Below are 16,112 nucleotides of genomic sequence, written 5' to 3' on the forward strand. Positions count from 1 at the left end.
CAAGGCTGTCCCCACAATTGCGACATCGGACGCACTTCGCGCTGATTCGCTGACGACATCATCGCGAGTTTGGAAATTGTTCCAACCCTTCTCCATAACCTTGACTGGTAGCTTTGCATAATATACAAGCTGCGACAATGTTCAGAACAGCTGCGCGCAGTTTCGCGGCCTCTGCGCTGCGCAGTGCAGAGGTCAAAATAGCATCAGAAGCCGGGTACGCCACCGGGATAAACATCTCCAAAGCCCAAGGCATTGGGCAACGGGGTTTCATAGACGGTACTTCTCCTTCCAAATACCTACAACAAATACTAACCCATCCCCAGCCATCGGCAAAACACCCCTCATCCGCCTCAAGAAGCTCTCCGAAGAAACGGGCTGCAACGTGCTCGGCAAAGCAGAATTCCAGAACCCCGGCGGCAGCGTCAAAGACCGCGCCGCCCTCTTCGTGGTCGAAGCCGCGGAGAAAGCCGGCCTCCTAAAACCCGGCGGCACCGTCATCGAAGGCACAGCAGGCAACACGGGCATCGGGCTCGCGCACGTCTGCCGCTCAAAAGGCTACAAGCTAGTCATCTACATGCCCAACACGCAATCGCAGGGCAAAGTCGATCTGCTGCGCCTGCTCGGCGCAGAAGTCTACCCCGTCCCCGCCGTCGCCTTCGAGAACCCGGAGAACTACAACCACCAGGCCAAGCGCCACGCAGAGCGCCTCGACAACGCAGTGTGGACAAACCAGTTCGATAACACGGCGAACAGACAGGCGCATATCGAGACCACGGGCCCGGAGATCTGGTACCAGACTGAGGGGAAAGTCGATGCGTTTACCTGCGCAACGGGGACGGGGGGCTCGCTTGCGGGCGTAACGCGATACCTCAAGGACAAGTCTGAAGGGCGCGTGAAATGCTACCTCGCTGACCCCCCTGGGTCGGTGCTGCACTCGTACATACAGTCTGGCGGTAAGCTGCCCCAGCGCGGCGGCAGCTCCATCACAGAAGGCATCGGCCAGGGCCGCGTGACAGATAATCTCAAGCCTGACATTGACCTGCTGGACGGCTCGCTGCATATCAGCGACGAGAAGACTATCGAGATGGTGTACCGCTGCTTGGACGAGGAGGGCCTGTATCTGGGTGCTAGCTCGTGTCTGAATGTCGTCGCTGCGAAGGAAGTCGCTGAGAAACTGGGCAAGGGACATACCGTCGTTACCCTGCTTTGCGACGGCGCGTATCGCTATGCTGATCGGCTGTTTTCGAGGAAGTGGCTTGAGGAGAAGAAACTTTATGGCGCAATACCAGAGCGGTTGACTAAGTATATTGTCTTGCCGTAAGGGGAGTGAGTGGGTGGAGAATGTGTAGGTGGGTAGGATATCTGTATATACGTCAAAAGTTTCAAGGCGAGGTCGGGACATGAATGTAAAAAATCGGGGGTTATTTTCTAGTGTCATCATCAGACTCAATTCTAGCATGCACTGAAATAGCGACGCTCTTTCATGCACTATTTGAGAAAAAGATCCAACCACTTTGTCGTCTTGGCCTCATCTTGGGCGTGGTTTGAAGTCATGTAGGAGCAGATGGGTGCTTGCATAGACTGTTCAAAGCTATGCTTACTGTTGCGGTGTATGGGCTGGGATTTGCTGTGTTGTGCTGATCAATCCTCGGATATCGTTCATTCACGGTGCGTGGATGTGCGTGGGAGCAGGACAGGGCGGAGCGAGTAGTTCGAGGGTGGTGGGTTGGTGTTGGTGAGGAGGTTGCGAGGGATGGTTGAGGAGGCAATGGTGGTGTGTTGCAGAAGAGTGTTGGGTGCGTTAGTGAGGGATTGGGGTTGTTGGAATGAATGGGATCCAAATTTAAATCATTGGTGGGTTGCTGGAGATGATAGTGTGGAATTGGGGAGACAGGCAGGTGATTGGAGGTCAGTTTGTTGATAGTCTGTTGAAACGTAGACCAAGTGGAATTTGCATTGTGAGTGACTGCGATATGAGTATGTCTAGGGGGGACGTGTTGTGTGTGAGGCTGTGCGGGGGAGGAGGAAAGATATGCACAAGACATGAAATATAAAAAGGAGGCAGATGTAATTACAAGCACCATGTGTATCTTGCCTTCTCGTCATAAGCTTCGGTTTGTTGTACATAAATCATGTTGTTTGACCCAGTTTTTGTCAATTTTCGATGGCTGTTGTCTCCAGAAAATCGTTGAGTTAGCTCTGCTTTGTTCCAATTTCTGGTCCAGTATCCTTGTTCGTCGTCTTGGTGGAGTTGTTTTACGAGCTGTCTGATACCAAAATCTGTCTTCAATCTTGCATAGTGGCGAAGACCTCGCCTTGCTTCATCACAACCCAAACTCCATCTTTCAAAACCTCACCAACCACCTCAACGCCGTGGAGCCTTTGGAGACCGTCCTTGAAGTCGATGCCAACTGACCACACCCTATGTTCGCCGATTCCGTTCTCAACAAGGCTCCACCTCCTCATGTGCGATGTCTCGGGGTAATCTCGGAATATGGCTGCTACATACGTTGCGTCTTTATGGCATCTTCCCCCCTTGAAACGATAACCCGCACCTAGATATATAACCAGGCGATCGACATTGTTGAAGGTGCCCGTATTATTATTTTCTTCTCGATATTTTCCAAACTTGTACAAGAATGCTCGTAGATTGCTGAACAATCTGGACTCTCGCATGCATTCCCCATATAAGGTATAGGTATAGGTAAGGGTCATCGTGGAGCAGGGTAGCGCAGATGCTCGATACAGAGCCGTGCAGAGGTCATCGTTGAATGATGGTTGATCCCGTCCCCACTTTATCGGATTGACCATGGTAATATTGACAGAGGCAGACATAAAGCGGGGCTCGTTTGATATCTCGATGCGAAGTGGCCCATCCCCCAGAAGAGAGAGTCGCTGTGCTTCAAATAGCGGACGCGCTTTGTGAATGAAGTCGTTCTCCATCTCGCTCTTGACCTCGTGGCATGACAAGTAAAGGCCACGGAGATGATGAGGTTTCCCGTCTGCCAGAGACGACAGAACGAGGTAGCGGTAGACCTGAACTCGTAGCTCCGGTGGGAGGTCCAGGAAGCTGGGAGGCTGGGAGTCACTCATCTTGAAGTAGAGTGAGTGGAGGTTGTGGGTTGTTGGAGGTTGACGTGTTGATGGAGGGGCAGGGCAAGAGGGGATTTCCTAATGTAGCGGCGGTGGAAAGATCCAAGCCTTTTAGTGTGGTGGGGCTGCGGGCGTTTGTATGATGGTGAGAATGAAAGAGGATTCCCTATGACGACAAGATGAAACAATACCCAAGGGCAAGCTCTGCAAGGCAATCTGCGGCATATTACTACATTTCTCATTCTGATCGATCAAGTTTCTTCCTACGTAGTACCAGCAGACAACCAAGCCTTCCCAGTGTAATCCCACACGTTGTTTTCCATCACCTGGTCCTTCGGTCTCTCCAGATCTGCTTTGAAATCAAAACCGATCGAGCATATCTCGATGTCGCCCGCGCAAGCCTCACTCATCCAGACTCTTTTTACATCCAAACGTGGTGATTTATCTTGGGTTGGCTCACCAAGAATCGACGCAACCTCATTGCCTGCAATCACAGAGATCCATGAGCAAACTGACTCAGGGCCATGATGTGCACCAAGTCGTACAACAATGCGATCGGCCTTTGGAGTATACTCCCCAAAACCAACACCAAAGAAGAGGTCATGTAAGAACTGGAAACTTCTACGTACGTCCCTAGCTTGACGGTCTTTGGTAAAACCAAAATATACCGTTAACAAAGAAAGTGGCATATGAAGTATGGGATAAAGCACCTTCTCCAAACAGGGATACGGCTCGTCAACGTACGGCTCCCGCGACTTGCAAAGTTCGTTGATTTTGGGTACGGGTAAGACGACGGTGACTCCGTCCAGCGCTGGGGAGGAATCGAGTTCGTGCGCCATATCAATGCCGAGAGTGGTATGTTGTCTGGACAGCAGTCGCTCTTCTTTGATCCAAGTTTGTTGCGACTCAAAAAGGATTCGCACCTTCGAAATATACTCGTGCTCCATTTCTCTATGAATCAGTCTACACGACCGGTAGAGACCACCGGCTTCAGAGGGAGTTCCATCGTGCAGACACGTCTCGATGAGATGCCGGTAGACTTGAAGTCGAAGCTCAGGTGGAAGAACGAACAATCCGTACGTCGCCATGTCGCGAGTTTGAAGTCTGACGCCGGTTGTTTGATCTGTGCTGATACTGGTGATGATGACCAAAGCGTGTTTGAAACACGTGTTGTACAGGAGTGTGTTGAGCGTTCTGTGTGTGTACCTGAGTATATGGATAGATATCGGAAGCGGGTGATTTAAACGATAAGTGGAGGTAGGTCGTGAGGCGCGCCCTATACTTGCACAATGATGTTGTTTGTAATGAGCTGACATAAGATATTTCCAGACAAACGATCAGGCCAGGCGACAAAGCGTGAATAGAGCAGAGTTTGTTGAGGAAAAAGAACGATCAAAGCTGGACAAAGGATCTGAAGAGCCGACGTCTTCAAAGTCCTGCATCTCCGTGCTTCGGGTCAAGCTAATCATTCTCTGCTTCGTACTTAGGCTGGACCCGATCATTGGACTTCCCAGAGTCTGTCAGATCCAAATTCCATGCTGTTCCTTCTGTCTTCATTCTCATACAAGCGCAGATCCTTTTGGTCAACATGGTACGAAGAAAGTCGAGCGTGTAGCGGATGCAAGGCCCAGGTCCAGGAAGCCCAAAAGCTTCTCGTGCGAAAGCCAAAGTCGGCAGGTATCCATAGATCCATATAGATAGATCACTCTTTCATGATCACATCACTGCGACATTCCGCACGTAACGTTTTCGCGGTGTGCGGTGTTGCTCGTGACGGCTCCACACATGCCTGTCGTTCGTCTTCTCCAGGAAGCAGTAGAAGCCGTGGCGCGACTGAATAACCCCAACCGACAACCAGCGACGCTTTCCACACGATTGTTTACGTCTCCCCATCTCCATCACCACTCAACACCTCCTCTTTCTTCTTTGGCACATCTTTCGGATGTGGGTTCCCCTCGTGATGGCCATCGCCTTGAATCCTACTCCACAAGACTATGAGAACGAGAAAGCCCAGAAGAACGGCAATAATTGTCGGTGCTGCGGGATGACGCATGTTTTGCTAGTTCTTTCGCACCAGGTCGGAAGGTTTCGTTGTTTTGGGCGTGGGAAACGTTGTACATCGCCTGGTTGTCGCGCTACGATAAGCGAGTCATGACGACTACCTTAATATAGATTCAGAAAGAGCGTACATTGCAAAAGGTCGACGACTAAAGTTAGTATCGCGTAACCAGGCGTAACAAGGCGAGTAAAAAGGCGTGGCAGGGCGTAACATAGCATAAAAAGGCATGACAGGGCATAACAAGGCGTAACAAGACAAAACACGCAGATAACAAGCAGTAACAAAGCAATAACAAGCACGTAACAAACTGTAACACGCACATAACACAGGTCTAGGTAGCATAACAAAATATAACACGCACATAACATAGGTCTAGGTATATAACATCGGCCTACGTAGCGTAACAAGGTATAACACAGCGTAACAAGACATATAATAGCGTAACAAGGCATAACAAGCACGTAAGAAGCATGTAACAAGGCATAACACAGCGTAATAAGACATAACACGCACGTAACAGGGCATAACAAGGCATAACAAGGCATAACAAGAGTTCTAACAAGTAGTAACGAGGCGTAACAAGGGTAGTAACAAGGCATAATACGGCGTAACAGGGCGTAACAAAGGAGAACAAGGCATAAGACAGAAATATCTACACTACTTATAACTGCTTGTTGAAACTCTTGTTATGCCTTTTTTACCTTGTTACGTGCTTATCATGCCCTGTAACGTGCTTGTTACGTCCTAAGTATCTTCACAAACCACTTTATGCAATATTCTCCTGCCTATTCTTGAAGCTTCTGTATCTATATCGTTCGTCTATAAAGTGATCTCAGTCTACAATGCCATTCATATTCCACGTAACATCCATGTCAAATTGCTGAGGCACCATGGCCAACAACAAGACCCTATCGCCGAACCGCGATAACTCATAGGACACAGAAAATGCACATGTCATGCAATTCAAAAACGCCGCGCCATGCTTGATATGCCCGCAGGGCGAAAAGAGAGCACACGATAACTAGTCCATGCCAACATATTTGAACCATAGGGGGCGACAGTCCTCGCGGTTCAACCATTTCTCGCCGTCGGTAAAGCGACCGGCGACGCAACCGCTGCACTTGGGGTTGTTGGGGCAGTTGAAGAAAGGTATGTGCTGGTAGCCTATGTCTCTGAACCTGGTACAGTGTCAGCGGTAATATTAGTTCGCGATCGCGTGTCCACATACCAGTGAATCTTGCTCTTGTCCTCGAAAAGGCCCAGTGCAACGCTATGCACAGGCGCATCGCCCCAGCGCTCGTAGAAGAAGCCCCCGGCGCGATCGAGATGATCAAAGTACTCACGGTACTTTTTGCTCCGCCAAAAGCTTAGATCGCCAATCTCGAAATTGGACCAGAAATGACAGGTCGAATACCCGTTCGCCTTCTGGTGGTTTTCCGGTCTTCTATTTTTGTCCTCCAGCCATTCCCTCGCATTGTTTTCGTGTACATAGCCTGGATGGTCCTCGAGAAATTTGAGCGTCTCTGGCCAGAGCGTTGTCACACTCTCGGGGCTGTCGTAGATGTTGATGTTGAAGCCGTAGGTCTTATTGTGGTCTTGCATCCATGCGAAGACGTCATAGTCAACGTCGCAGTAAAAGTGGACGTGTGGCTCTACGCGCCAGTAGTACTGAATATCCTTGAGAGCCGGGTGCTCGCTGAACATGCCGCTATTCCACCGACACATCTTGTGGTACGACTCCTTCTCGGAGTATTGCACTTTTTGTTCAAGTAGGATGTTAACAGATTCATCGTAGAGGTCCCTGTTGATCCACGAAGGCATGTCCCAGTGCTCGGCGGGTACAAGCTCGTATCGCACCTCAGCGTTTGTAGCTGCTCGAGTCTTTCGCTTGAACTCCTCTGAGAAGGGCTTATCGTTGAAGAAGGTCCACGGATAGTTGAACTTGTGGTTCCACGTCCTCTCCAGATCGCGCATGCTCTGGAGCATGTCGTCGACTTCCTCATTGCGTACTAAACTCAGTATGGTAGCGTTGATGCGCGCGCTGTTTGGATTGTTCGGTGCGTAGTTATCGCCGTTGACTCGTCGCAAGGGCTCGGGAGGTTCGCCAGATACTGCACACTACCATCAGCTTCCTGATACTGCACAGAGTTTCTGGGAGGATTTCATACCATCTGATTGCGGATCGTGGTCCCAAGTGGCCAGTTTCGATTCCGAGGATTTGTTCGGAAGCTGCAGCTCGCTTGCGGGCGCATGGAGGATCTGGACGAACATATACACAAAAATACACACTGTGACCGCAGCCAGATAGCGCATGCTCTTCGGGAGCGCCATAGTGAACAGTAGTGGTGGGCGGGACAGGGACCAAAGTCCCAATCTGCGCAAGAACGTTGCTGATGATGGTTTCACCGGGATAGCACGAGCTGCGTAATGGGCTAGGCCACATTGGGCAAATAGTGTTGCAGCATCCCAGCACAACCCACCGCCATTATCTTGCATCACCAGGGTCTACCTTTCGAAGAGCGGATCACTTCGGGAGGACAGCGCGTCAACATGGCGCAGAATGCGAAAATGTCGGGGCTCACAGACGAGCTAGTTCATTCTATCCTGAAGTTCAACCCTGAAACCAACAAAATCGCGTACAGACACGCGCAGGAGATTGCATCAAGAGGCCTGAGAGGATACCAGTATGCACGCACAAATCAGTTCGACGTCGAGACCAGTTTTACGGGCCTGGACGAGAAGTTCCGCGTCAAAAACCGCGATGATCTTGCTGATGCGCTACGACTACGCCTTCAGAAGCTAGAAGAGACGACCGGCAAATTCAAGCCTGAATTTTTGTCACTGTTACTGCAGCTATCCGATCGACCACTAGAAAACACAAAGGTTGAAGCGCTGGAGCTGCTGAGACCTCCCAGTCCCCCGCTTCCTGAGACATGGGCAGAGATCATCCAAGAAGAGCCATACAGCGACGAGGAAATATGGAAGGATATCGACTACGCCGAAGAATCTTCAGGTGATGAGCAAGTGCCCAAGGAGCGAGAGAAGCCGAAGCCGAAGCCGCCGCATAGTTTTGAGGAAGATGACTTATATGATCCGGAATCGTGTGTCGTCACAATCGATGTTGCCTCTGTGCAGGAGCTGGAAGTAGCGCAGTTCTGGAAAATGACTCCCAGCGAGAGAGGTGCCAAAGTCCAAATCACGGAGTTACAAGCAATACGAGAGACGCTGTACATGCTCGCAGGTCTCCAAACAGCCTCATATGAAAGAGATAAGCAACAGAACACTATACGCGTCAGTCCCAAGTACAACCTCAACCATGCCATTCCTGTGACTGTTGGCCGCCTTCTGCAACAATTCGCGGGTATTGGCCAGGAGACCTACCGATTACGCCAATGGGCCAAGAAGTCTGCATCATTGCCCCTGATACAGACCTTCAAGGCAATCGTACGGAAACGGCTTATGGACTATGATCAGACTCTTTCAAGATTGCAACAACACTATCTCACCCCTGACAACCCTATTTCGGTAAGCTTACTCGAATTGTGCAACAAGGTGCAGTGTACATCTACATCCCTCCTTCGCCTAGCGCAAATCGTATCAGACGTCGAGCCGCAGCTACTTGTAAACCCCTTCAGCCACTTGGAAGCCCTCTTCAACCAAACCACACTAGCTCAGATGACACTCGAGAAAGATGTGTTCGAGTTCCTCTCTAGAGCATTTTTCGAATGCCTACAAACGTATCTCAAGCCCATCAGGCGGTGGATGGAGGCAGGCGAACTAGGTGCGAACGATGAGACCTTCTTTGTTTTCGAATCCGACTCTGGCAGTGACGCCTCCTCCCTCTGGCACGATCGCTTTGTTCTGCGTCGCGATGCTCGCAATGAACTACGCTCCCCCACGTTTTTCCAGCCAGCAGCCAAGAAAATCTTCAACACTGGGAAAAGTGTTGTGTTCCTCAAACAACTCGGTATCTACGGCACAGGCTCCAACATCCTAGAAGAAGAACCCCGTCTCGACCATGAACATGTGTGTGGACTTACAGATGACCTCCCTCTATCGCCTTTCCCCGAGCTCTTCCAAGCGGCGTTCGAGACATGGATTCGGAGCAAATATTCTCTCGCCTCTATGTTCCTCCGAGAGCATCTTTTTGAGTCGTCGGGCCTCATGCACGTCTTGAGCATCTTCGAAACACTATATCTCGGTAGAAATGGAGCTATCTTCGAGGACTTCGCGAATGCCATTTTCGAACGCATGGACGCAGGACACCGGGGGTGGAACGATCGATACATGTTGACTGAGCTTACTCGCGAAATACTCAGCACGGTCCTTAGCCCACTGGACAAGGAGAAGATTGTTGTGCGTTCAACAAAGAGCAAGACCCTAGGACGGTCCGTGAAAGGGCTAGCTACGGTGTCCATCGACTACGCAGTAAGCCATCCTGAATTTTCACACATATAAGCAATCACACACTCACGCAATCTAGCTCCCATGGCAAATCCAAAACATCATTCAACGCGCCTCAATCCCCATATACCAATCTCTCTTCACCTTTCTCTTGCAAACCTACCGAGTGAAATACCTTCTCCAACGAATTCATACCAGAAACGCCTCGCGGCTTACTCACAAGCTTCAACACCGCCTTATCTGGTTCGCCGACATGCTCCGCTCGTACCTCACCGAAACAGTCATTTTCTTCACAACGCAAGATATGCATGCTGCTATGCAGAAAGCAGAAGACATCGACGACATGGCGCACATCCATGTCAAATATGTCGCGAAACTGCAAGAAAGAGCCATGTTGTCACAAGAGTTAACCCCAATCCACAAGGCAATTGTGCAAGTGCTGGATTTAGGTGTGTTATTCGAAGAGTCGGTTACAAAGGGAGGTAGTACACCAGATGAAGTGAAAGTACCCACCAAGAAGAGGCCAGGGGCGAGGCGGAAGAGTAGCGCCCTCTTGCTCATTGTTCCAGACTCGAGTTCCGACGACGAGCCGTCTGGAAACGAAGCTGAGCGCGTTCCCAAAAGACCCACGCAGCAAAGTCCGGCGACAGCACTACAGACAATCGACCGAGAGTTTGCACGTCTCGTGCCCTTTATCACAGCCGGGCTGCGGAGTGTGGGGAGAGTGGGTGCGGAGTCTATGTGGGAACAATTGGCAGAGAGACTGGAGTGGGAGGGGAAGCGAGATAGAGTATGAATAGAAGAATGTCACTGCAAGCCAACGATTTTGATGTTGGTGTAGTTCAAAGCAGTAGCGATGACAATTACCCACTACGATCAAGCAAAAGCTCCATACTTTTCAAAATTTGGTTTCCTGCACTCTTGCGAAAGACTAGCAAACGTCTCGATCACATAGATGAGAACATTGCGCTTGCACCAAGAAAACGTACCAGATGTCTCGATGGGTTTGTCGCCTTGCATAGAGACATTGGTTTGGAACATATACTTGCTCAGAAATCTTGAGCAGATGTTTTGTCCCACCAAAGATAGTCGTAAGTGTGTTGTGCAACCTTAGGACCTACCTACTCATACTCAATACGCCAAACCGCTCGTCCAACCCCTCCAAGATCGATATCCTAAACTCCTCAGTCGGCCATCCTTCCTCCGGCACCACTATCCCCTTATCACCTCTCCACCGTCTCGGCTGCGGCAAATTCTTCCCCGTCGCCGAGTCCACAAATCCAAACATCACAAAATCCAGGTAATGCTGCTGGACATGCAATTCCCTCCTTATCCCCTCTGTGATGACCATATCCACCCCGCTCTCCATCCTCTTGCCATCGACATCCCAACCCTCTTTGCACATCAAGCCCCACTCCTCCTCAGGTACACCGTTGTCCAGCTCGTCGTCAAGCCAGGGGTGTGTGTCTGTATCCAGATCTTCGGTGAGGTAAGTGCGCACAAGGATATCCGTAGTCTGATCATAGTCCAGTCTGAGTTTACCAGTCAAAACTCTATGTAGCATGGATAGCGATTTCTGCGTTAACAGCATATGTGACAGCAGACAAACCCCATTACCCAGAACCGGGTCCGCAATGAACATATCGAGCTTGACGAGGAAAAGTTGAAAGAGCACAATATCCTCGTCCGTCCATATAGACGTGTCCTGGAGGAAAGCGAGACGCAGCGCCGTCGTCTTGGTCTCCATCAAACACCAGTATTTCATGACCGCGGCCTCGACGCCCGCGGGCATGTTGCCTACTCCGCCCCCAACAATCATTCTTGTCAGTATCCCGCGCACGACGCGCTCCCGCCATAGCGCCATGCCAATCCATCGGAACCCGGGTACGTCTCGAGCTAGCCACTCGCGCCCGTCCATGGGTCGCAGCATGGGGTCGCTGATGCACAGGTCGGGGTACAGCATCCACGTGAAGATATGTGACGCGAGCGGGGCATGGTACTTTGCGTAATCGTGGATAAGCGAAACACTGTATTTGTTCAAGCGGTAGTGAAACTCCTTGTCGATGGCGTAGAGCGATATGATCAGTGGATACGGGAGGCGGAGCGCGAACTGGAAGAAGAGGTTCGGGTGGCGGAGAAGCGCTTTGTAGATGTTAAAGGGGACTTGCGCCTGTGAGATTGCTGGGGTGTATGAAGATGAAGGCGCAGTGGAGGGTCCGTTGCCTACTGGTAGTGGTGTGGTGGGCGTGAGGAGAACATCTGGACCCCAGACCGTGGCCGCTACATTGCGGCGACGATGGTGATGGCGACGGAGGATGCGCGGTACGTCGTTTGCTCTATGAACGCTTTCGACTGGCGGTATTTCTTCTGCTGCGCGCTTTCTACCTTTCGCAATCAGGAAATCAACGTCCATTGGGCTGGGTAATGGATTCATAATTGCAAATTACGCGCAGGGCGAGAGTAGTGGCGAGGTCCTTGAGTGGAATTCTCTAAGACCAAAGCGTTGGGTAGGTGGGGTGTCCAAGGCATATGAGTTACGCTTCGTGGTTGATATGAACTAAGACAATGTGTTTGTTTGTTCTGTGAAGCAGCGACGTAAGAAACAATAGTGATCGATTTACAACAATACATCCAGCGGTGAAAGTGAAACATGAGAACTTCACCCCACTCACAAACCAGACTAGTTGGCGGGTCTCCCATTGCAGAGGAAGACCTGGCCAACAGGAATCAGGGTAAGGATCCGGTAGGTAAGACTTATTTCGCGTGCCTGGAATCCATTGGTTTGGTAGAATTTGACGACATCTTCATGTGCGAGTGAAATTACGTAGCCGTAGGACCAAAGCCCCGGCCAATCTGTATATACGTGCTGTGATCTCCAGAGAAGATTAAATCTGTGTCTGCATACCTCCTCGCCTTCACAGAGCTCAGTCCAAATCGTTGTCGACCTGCAAGTCGCCGTCAGAATTCGCCGAGTCGCCATCCGAATCCTCAATGTCAATATCCTCTCCCTCGCCCTCATCCTCGCCCTCATCCTCGCCCTCGCTTTCCGTTTCCCATTCTGCATCGTCGTTTGTTGCCACGAATATCAAATCATCAAGTTCATCAGAATCATCGCTACTCGAGGTCTCGTCTGTATCAGAGAGACTCACGCTAAACGTCATCGTTCCCGCTATAAGCTGTGAAATGGTTTTGAAAGGCCGGTTGCGACGAACGAACATGCGCCTCAACTGGCCCATGGCGCGATATGTTTCACCGTTTAGACGTTGTATATCACCGTCGCCTAGTTGATCGGTCTCGGGTGGATTCCCTCTTGTGTCCATGTCGTCTACTTGTGTTTCTGTGATCTCTGGAGGCGCAATATGCGCATGAGGGAAGTGTTCTTCGATATCGTTATCGGCCAACAACTCCCGGAGAGGACGGAATCTGGTGTTAACAACGGGTTCGGTATCGTTCTTGATATGTCGATGGAAGCCAACCAAATCAGCATCATACAAACATTGATTTATCGGCACCTGTTCGCCATGCAGGTAGGGTGGTATCAGAGATTGTGTTTTGTGCATCTCTATTGATACTTTTAGATTGATGCCTTTCTTGTACAACTTGTAACCGTACGCGTGGCGACTTCGCAGACTGTCAGGGTCGCAGAGACGAACAAGGCTCAGGGTGGGACTTTGCAGAAAAGAAGACTGGAGGAACTCCAACGTCTTGAGGGATGGTAGCGCGAGATATGTTTCGACCTGAGGAAGTTGATCGAACAAGTCGGGGAAAACACTCCAGTGTCGACGAACTCGGAGAGTGTCTAAGTTTGGTGGAGCGAGTTCGTAGTTCATAATGATCGCTTGATGGAGAAACGAGCCTGTGTCGCACTCCAAAGATTTGAAGGCATGGAAATTACGCATCCCGTCACCGGTGGGACGTATGCGACACGTACGGTGATCGGGATCGATCCGCCAACTGGGGTCATAATGCTTGAGAGTCTCCAGCGAGTGGGCGACTGCTGAGAGAGCTTCCAGAGAGGCGTTGGCATGCCTTGTGAGTTGAGGTGCGAGCCGCGTCGTTGTGTTGATATTAAATACGTTCTCTCCGAGTGTTAAATGCTTGAGGTGTTCTGGGGTGCGCAATATGCGCAAAAGACTTTTCGGTTTCAGCTCACACTCGTTGAATTCGAGTGTCGTAAGAGGCGTCTTCTTGACGTGCGTCTCCAGTTCAGGCAAGTCCTCAGGGAATGTCACGCAGGAGACGTGAAGAAAGCGAAGACTGGGGTGGCGGAAAAGACAGTGAAAGCCGTCAAGCGTCCAGAAATCTGCGTGTGCACCATGTGAGTGGATAGTGAGCGATTGCAGAAGCCCCAATGCAACCGTTCGATGGACATTGTTGCCCAGCCGCCGCTCCTGCATGAGTCGAGCTTCCTCTACAGGACCTTCCACACACGACTTCTCGAGCACGACTCTGAAGCTTTTCATGTCCTGCTCGACCCACTCATGTCCGCCCGTTCCCCAGTTGAAGTTATCATAGGGTGATTCGATATGCCATTCCCTCAAATGAACCATTTGCGCTACACAGTCATTGAAGACTATCCTTGCCCCTAGGCTATCCTCCAGATGTTCGGGTACATGCCTGTACAGGATCTTGAGAGTTTGAACAGCTCGGACACGTTCATTGCGGCACTTAAACGCTTGAATGATTTTGTGCAGGTTGTTGACCGAGAGGAGTTCAATCGTCTTGTAGAGCTGCTCTTCAGCAAGATGTTGAAGGCCGCGACATGTTCGCGCAAGGTTACACAACGCTTGGTTGTCACCAGAGAGGTGATCAATGACCAGGAGTGTGAGTTCGTTAGGGAGGTGGTGGTGTATGCTGCTTAACAGAGCAGAAGTCATGGCGGGTGTAGCACAACCTGTCGCAAAGGAACAGTTTATATGGTGTTTCGGTATTTGTTCGAATTGAAAGGCGACTTACTAAGGTTGTAAGTCTACAAGGTTAGAAGGTTTATGTTGTGGTCGAGATACCTCGAGGCGGGGTGTGCATGGAATCGAGTTCGCGTGCACAGGCCCCATGACGTCGACGCGTTCTTTGGATCGCTCTCAATCGCCACATAACAAATGTTGTAGTTGTGGCCTGGCGTTTTTTGTATCTACTTCATCAAGGTAGTTCTCGTAAAACTACATTCTACTGGATTTCTGTTGCCACACTCTGAGAAGCGATCGAGGTTCCGAAAATGAGGATGTTCCATCAAGATCTTGAGTTTTGAACAGCGAGAGAAGAGAATACGCGCCTTAGATACGGAGCAAGGAATCAAGCATGAGATTGCCGCGTATAGGCTCAATTTCATTCTAGAAGGTAAATTTATATCAGGCAAGGGCAAGCTAGTTGATATGGGTTTCAAGAAACGATCACGACAGCTCGCACAATCACGGGCATCTCAAACAGTCCAGTCACTCATACGATTTGATTGATATGAGAAAGTCTCATACATGTGAGTCTACGATTCCAACGTTGCTTCTTCAAATGACGGGCAACTTAGGAATCGATGATAGCATGCGTTGAGATACAGAAGGCATCAGTTGCTGATCCTCGATGGACGGAAGATCAGTTCAACTTCAGCTTCGCCTGTACAGACACCTATACCCCAGCATTTCATACTCACTTATGCGTTCTCATCCACCTTCCTAGGGAAATTGAGCCAGTACTCAAAACGCTCGGAATAGTCGTCAGAATCCTCGGAATCGTCGAGCTTGTCGTCAAAATCGTCGAGCTTGTGGTCAGAATCGTCAGAATCGTCGAGCTTGTCATCAGACTCGTCAGAATCGTCGAGCTTGTCATCAAACTTGTCAGAATCGTCAGAACCCTCGCCCAAGTAAAGCAGGTTATCGTCAGAATCGTCAGAACCCTCGCCCAAGTAAAGCAGGTTATCGTCAGAATCGTCGAAATAATCAAACTTGTCATCAGAGCCCTCGTGAAAGTCAAGCAGGTTATCATCAGAGTCGTCGAAGTAGTCAAACCGGTTCTCACGCTCCACCAAGCTGCTACCGTCGGGCCTGTCGTCTGATTTAGTTCCAATTTCACCATAGTCTTCCATGTATTCTCCCCCATTTGACTTACAAGTAAGGGCTCACAAGCTTGAATTCCACCAAGCAACATCCGCTCGTTGCCGGCTCCTTGCACACCCTGCAGTCCCTATAGAACCAAAACGAACTGTCCAGATGTTCTCGAGTTTTGTAGGTCTCGTTGAGACGCTTGCAGTCAAGGTCAGCGCAGCGCCACACATACGTCTCGATCAACAGATCCTTGGGATCTTCTTCAGCAATGAAGGCAGCGACAGCTGCTTCATCAGAGATCGCATTCATCTTGAGGGTGCGAGTGATGAGACGGTCTCTTCTGGAAGTTGCGTGGGGCTCCATCCCGAGTTCGTCACACCGAGTGTGTTTGGGGTCGCGTTGGGCTTGCTTGGGACTCGCGGTCGGGGTGTGTGATCGTGGTGTTGCAGAGATTGCAACGGTGGGATCGAGCAGCTTTTTGAGTCAACCTGGTGTTTTGAGCAAGTTACAAACGGACCTGT

The 16,112-nt window shown here is 50.3% G+C and overlaps 9 protein-coding genes across 9 annotated transcripts; 2 read left to right on the forward strand and 7 right to left on the reverse strand.

Moving 5' to 3' along the window:
- The first annotated feature begins 71 nt into the window (after positions 1-71).
- Positions 72-1,497, forward strand: P153DRAFT_324494 (cysteine synthase). Its single transcript, XM_033665245.1, has 2 exons — positions 72-276; positions 324-1,497. The coding sequence occupies exons 1-2, from the start codon at positions 138-140 to the stop codon at positions 1,319-1,321; spliced, it is 1,137 nt and encodes a 378-aa protein (XP_033519706.1). The 5' UTR covers positions 72-137; the 3' UTR covers positions 1,322-1,497.
- A 781-nt stretch (positions 1,498-2,278) lies between these two features.
- On the reverse strand, positions 2,279-3,224 carry P153DRAFT_111254 (uncharacterized protein). Its single transcript, XM_033661907.1, has one exon. It carries the CDS (start codon positions 3,091-3,093, stop codon positions 2,287-2,289), a length of 807 nt encoding a protein of 268 aa, XP_033519707.1. The 5' UTR covers positions 3,094-3,224; the 3' UTR covers positions 2,279-2,286.
- A 132-nt stretch (positions 3,225-3,356) lies between these two features.
- On the reverse strand, positions 3,357-4,181 carry P153DRAFT_360313 (uncharacterized protein; the record flags this gene model as incomplete). The annotated part of the gene is made up of 1 exon (XM_033666911.1): positions 3,357-4,181. The coding sequence occupies one exon, from the start codon at positions 4,179-4,181 to the stop codon at positions 3,357-3,359; it is 825 nt and encodes a 274-aa protein (XP_033519708.1).
- Positions 4,182-4,972: 791 nt separating this feature from the next.
- Positions 4,973-5,146, reverse strand: P153DRAFT_299800 (uncharacterized protein; the record flags this gene model as incomplete). The annotated part of the gene is made up of 1 exon (XM_033664299.1): positions 4,973-5,146. One exon carries the CDS (start codon positions 5,144-5,146, stop codon positions 4,973-4,975), a length of 174 nt encoding a protein of 57 aa, XP_033519709.1.
- Positions 5,147-5,832: 686 nt separating this feature from the next.
- P153DRAFT_348347 (glycosyltransferase family 15 protein) lies at positions 5,833-7,531 on the reverse strand. Its single transcript, XM_033666203.1, has 3 exons — positions 7,321-7,531; positions 6,381-7,263; positions 5,833-6,330 (listed from the first exon to the last, which is right to left on the reverse strand). Exons 1-3 carry the CDS (start codon positions 7,481-7,483, stop codon positions 6,174-6,176), a joined length of 1,203 nt encoding a protein of 400 aa, XP_033519710.1. The 5' UTR covers positions 7,484-7,531; the 3' UTR covers positions 5,833-6,173.
- Positions 7,532-7,661: 130 nt separating this feature from the next.
- On the forward strand, positions 7,662-10,438 carry P153DRAFT_425751 (uncharacterized protein). Its single transcript, XM_033672562.1, has 2 exons — positions 7,662-9,580; positions 9,636-10,438. The coding sequence occupies exons 1-2, from the start codon at positions 7,703-7,705 to the stop codon at positions 10,350-10,352; spliced, it is 2,595 nt and encodes an 864-aa protein (XP_033519711.1). The 5' UTR covers positions 7,662-7,702; the 3' UTR covers positions 10,353-10,438.
- Positions 10,439-10,673: 235 nt separating this feature from the next.
- Positions 10,674-11,969, reverse strand: P153DRAFT_299766 (uncharacterized protein; the record flags this gene model as incomplete). The annotated part of the gene is made up of 1 exon (XM_033664297.1): positions 10,674-11,969. The coding sequence occupies one exon, from the start codon at positions 11,967-11,969 to the stop codon at positions 10,674-10,676; it is 1,296 nt and encodes a 431-aa protein (XP_033519712.1).
- Positions 11,970-12,480: 511 nt separating this feature from the next.
- Positions 12,481-14,532, reverse strand: P153DRAFT_425753 (uncharacterized protein; the record flags this gene model as incomplete). Its single annotated transcript, XM_033672563.1, has 3 exons — positions 14,513-14,532; positions 12,769-14,450; positions 12,481-12,732 (listed from the first exon to the last, which is right to left on the reverse strand). The coding sequence occupies exons 2-3, from the start codon at positions 14,431-14,433 to the stop codon at positions 12,481-12,483; spliced, it is 1,917 nt and encodes a 638-aa protein (XP_033519713.1). The 5' UTR covers positions 14,434-14,450; positions 14,513-14,532.
- A 668-nt stretch (positions 14,533-15,200) lies between these two features.
- P153DRAFT_360318 (uncharacterized protein) lies at positions 15,201-15,954 on the reverse strand (the record flags this gene model as incomplete). The annotated part of the gene is made up of 2 exons (XM_033666912.1): positions 15,201-15,591; positions 15,656-15,954. The coding sequence occupies 2 exons, from the start codon at positions 15,952-15,954 to the stop codon at positions 15,201-15,203; spliced, it is 690 nt and encodes a 229-aa protein (XP_033519714.1).
- Positions 15,955-16,112: the final 158 nt, after the last annotated feature.

Source organism: Dothidotthia symphoricarpi (assembly GCF_010015815.1).
Source record: "Dothidotthia symphoricarpi CBS 119687 unplaced genomic scaffold P153scaffold_20, whole genome shotgun sequence".
NCBI lineage: Eukaryota > Fungi > Ascomycota > Dothideomycetes > Pleosporales > Dothidotthiaceae > Dothidotthia > Dothidotthia symphoricarpi.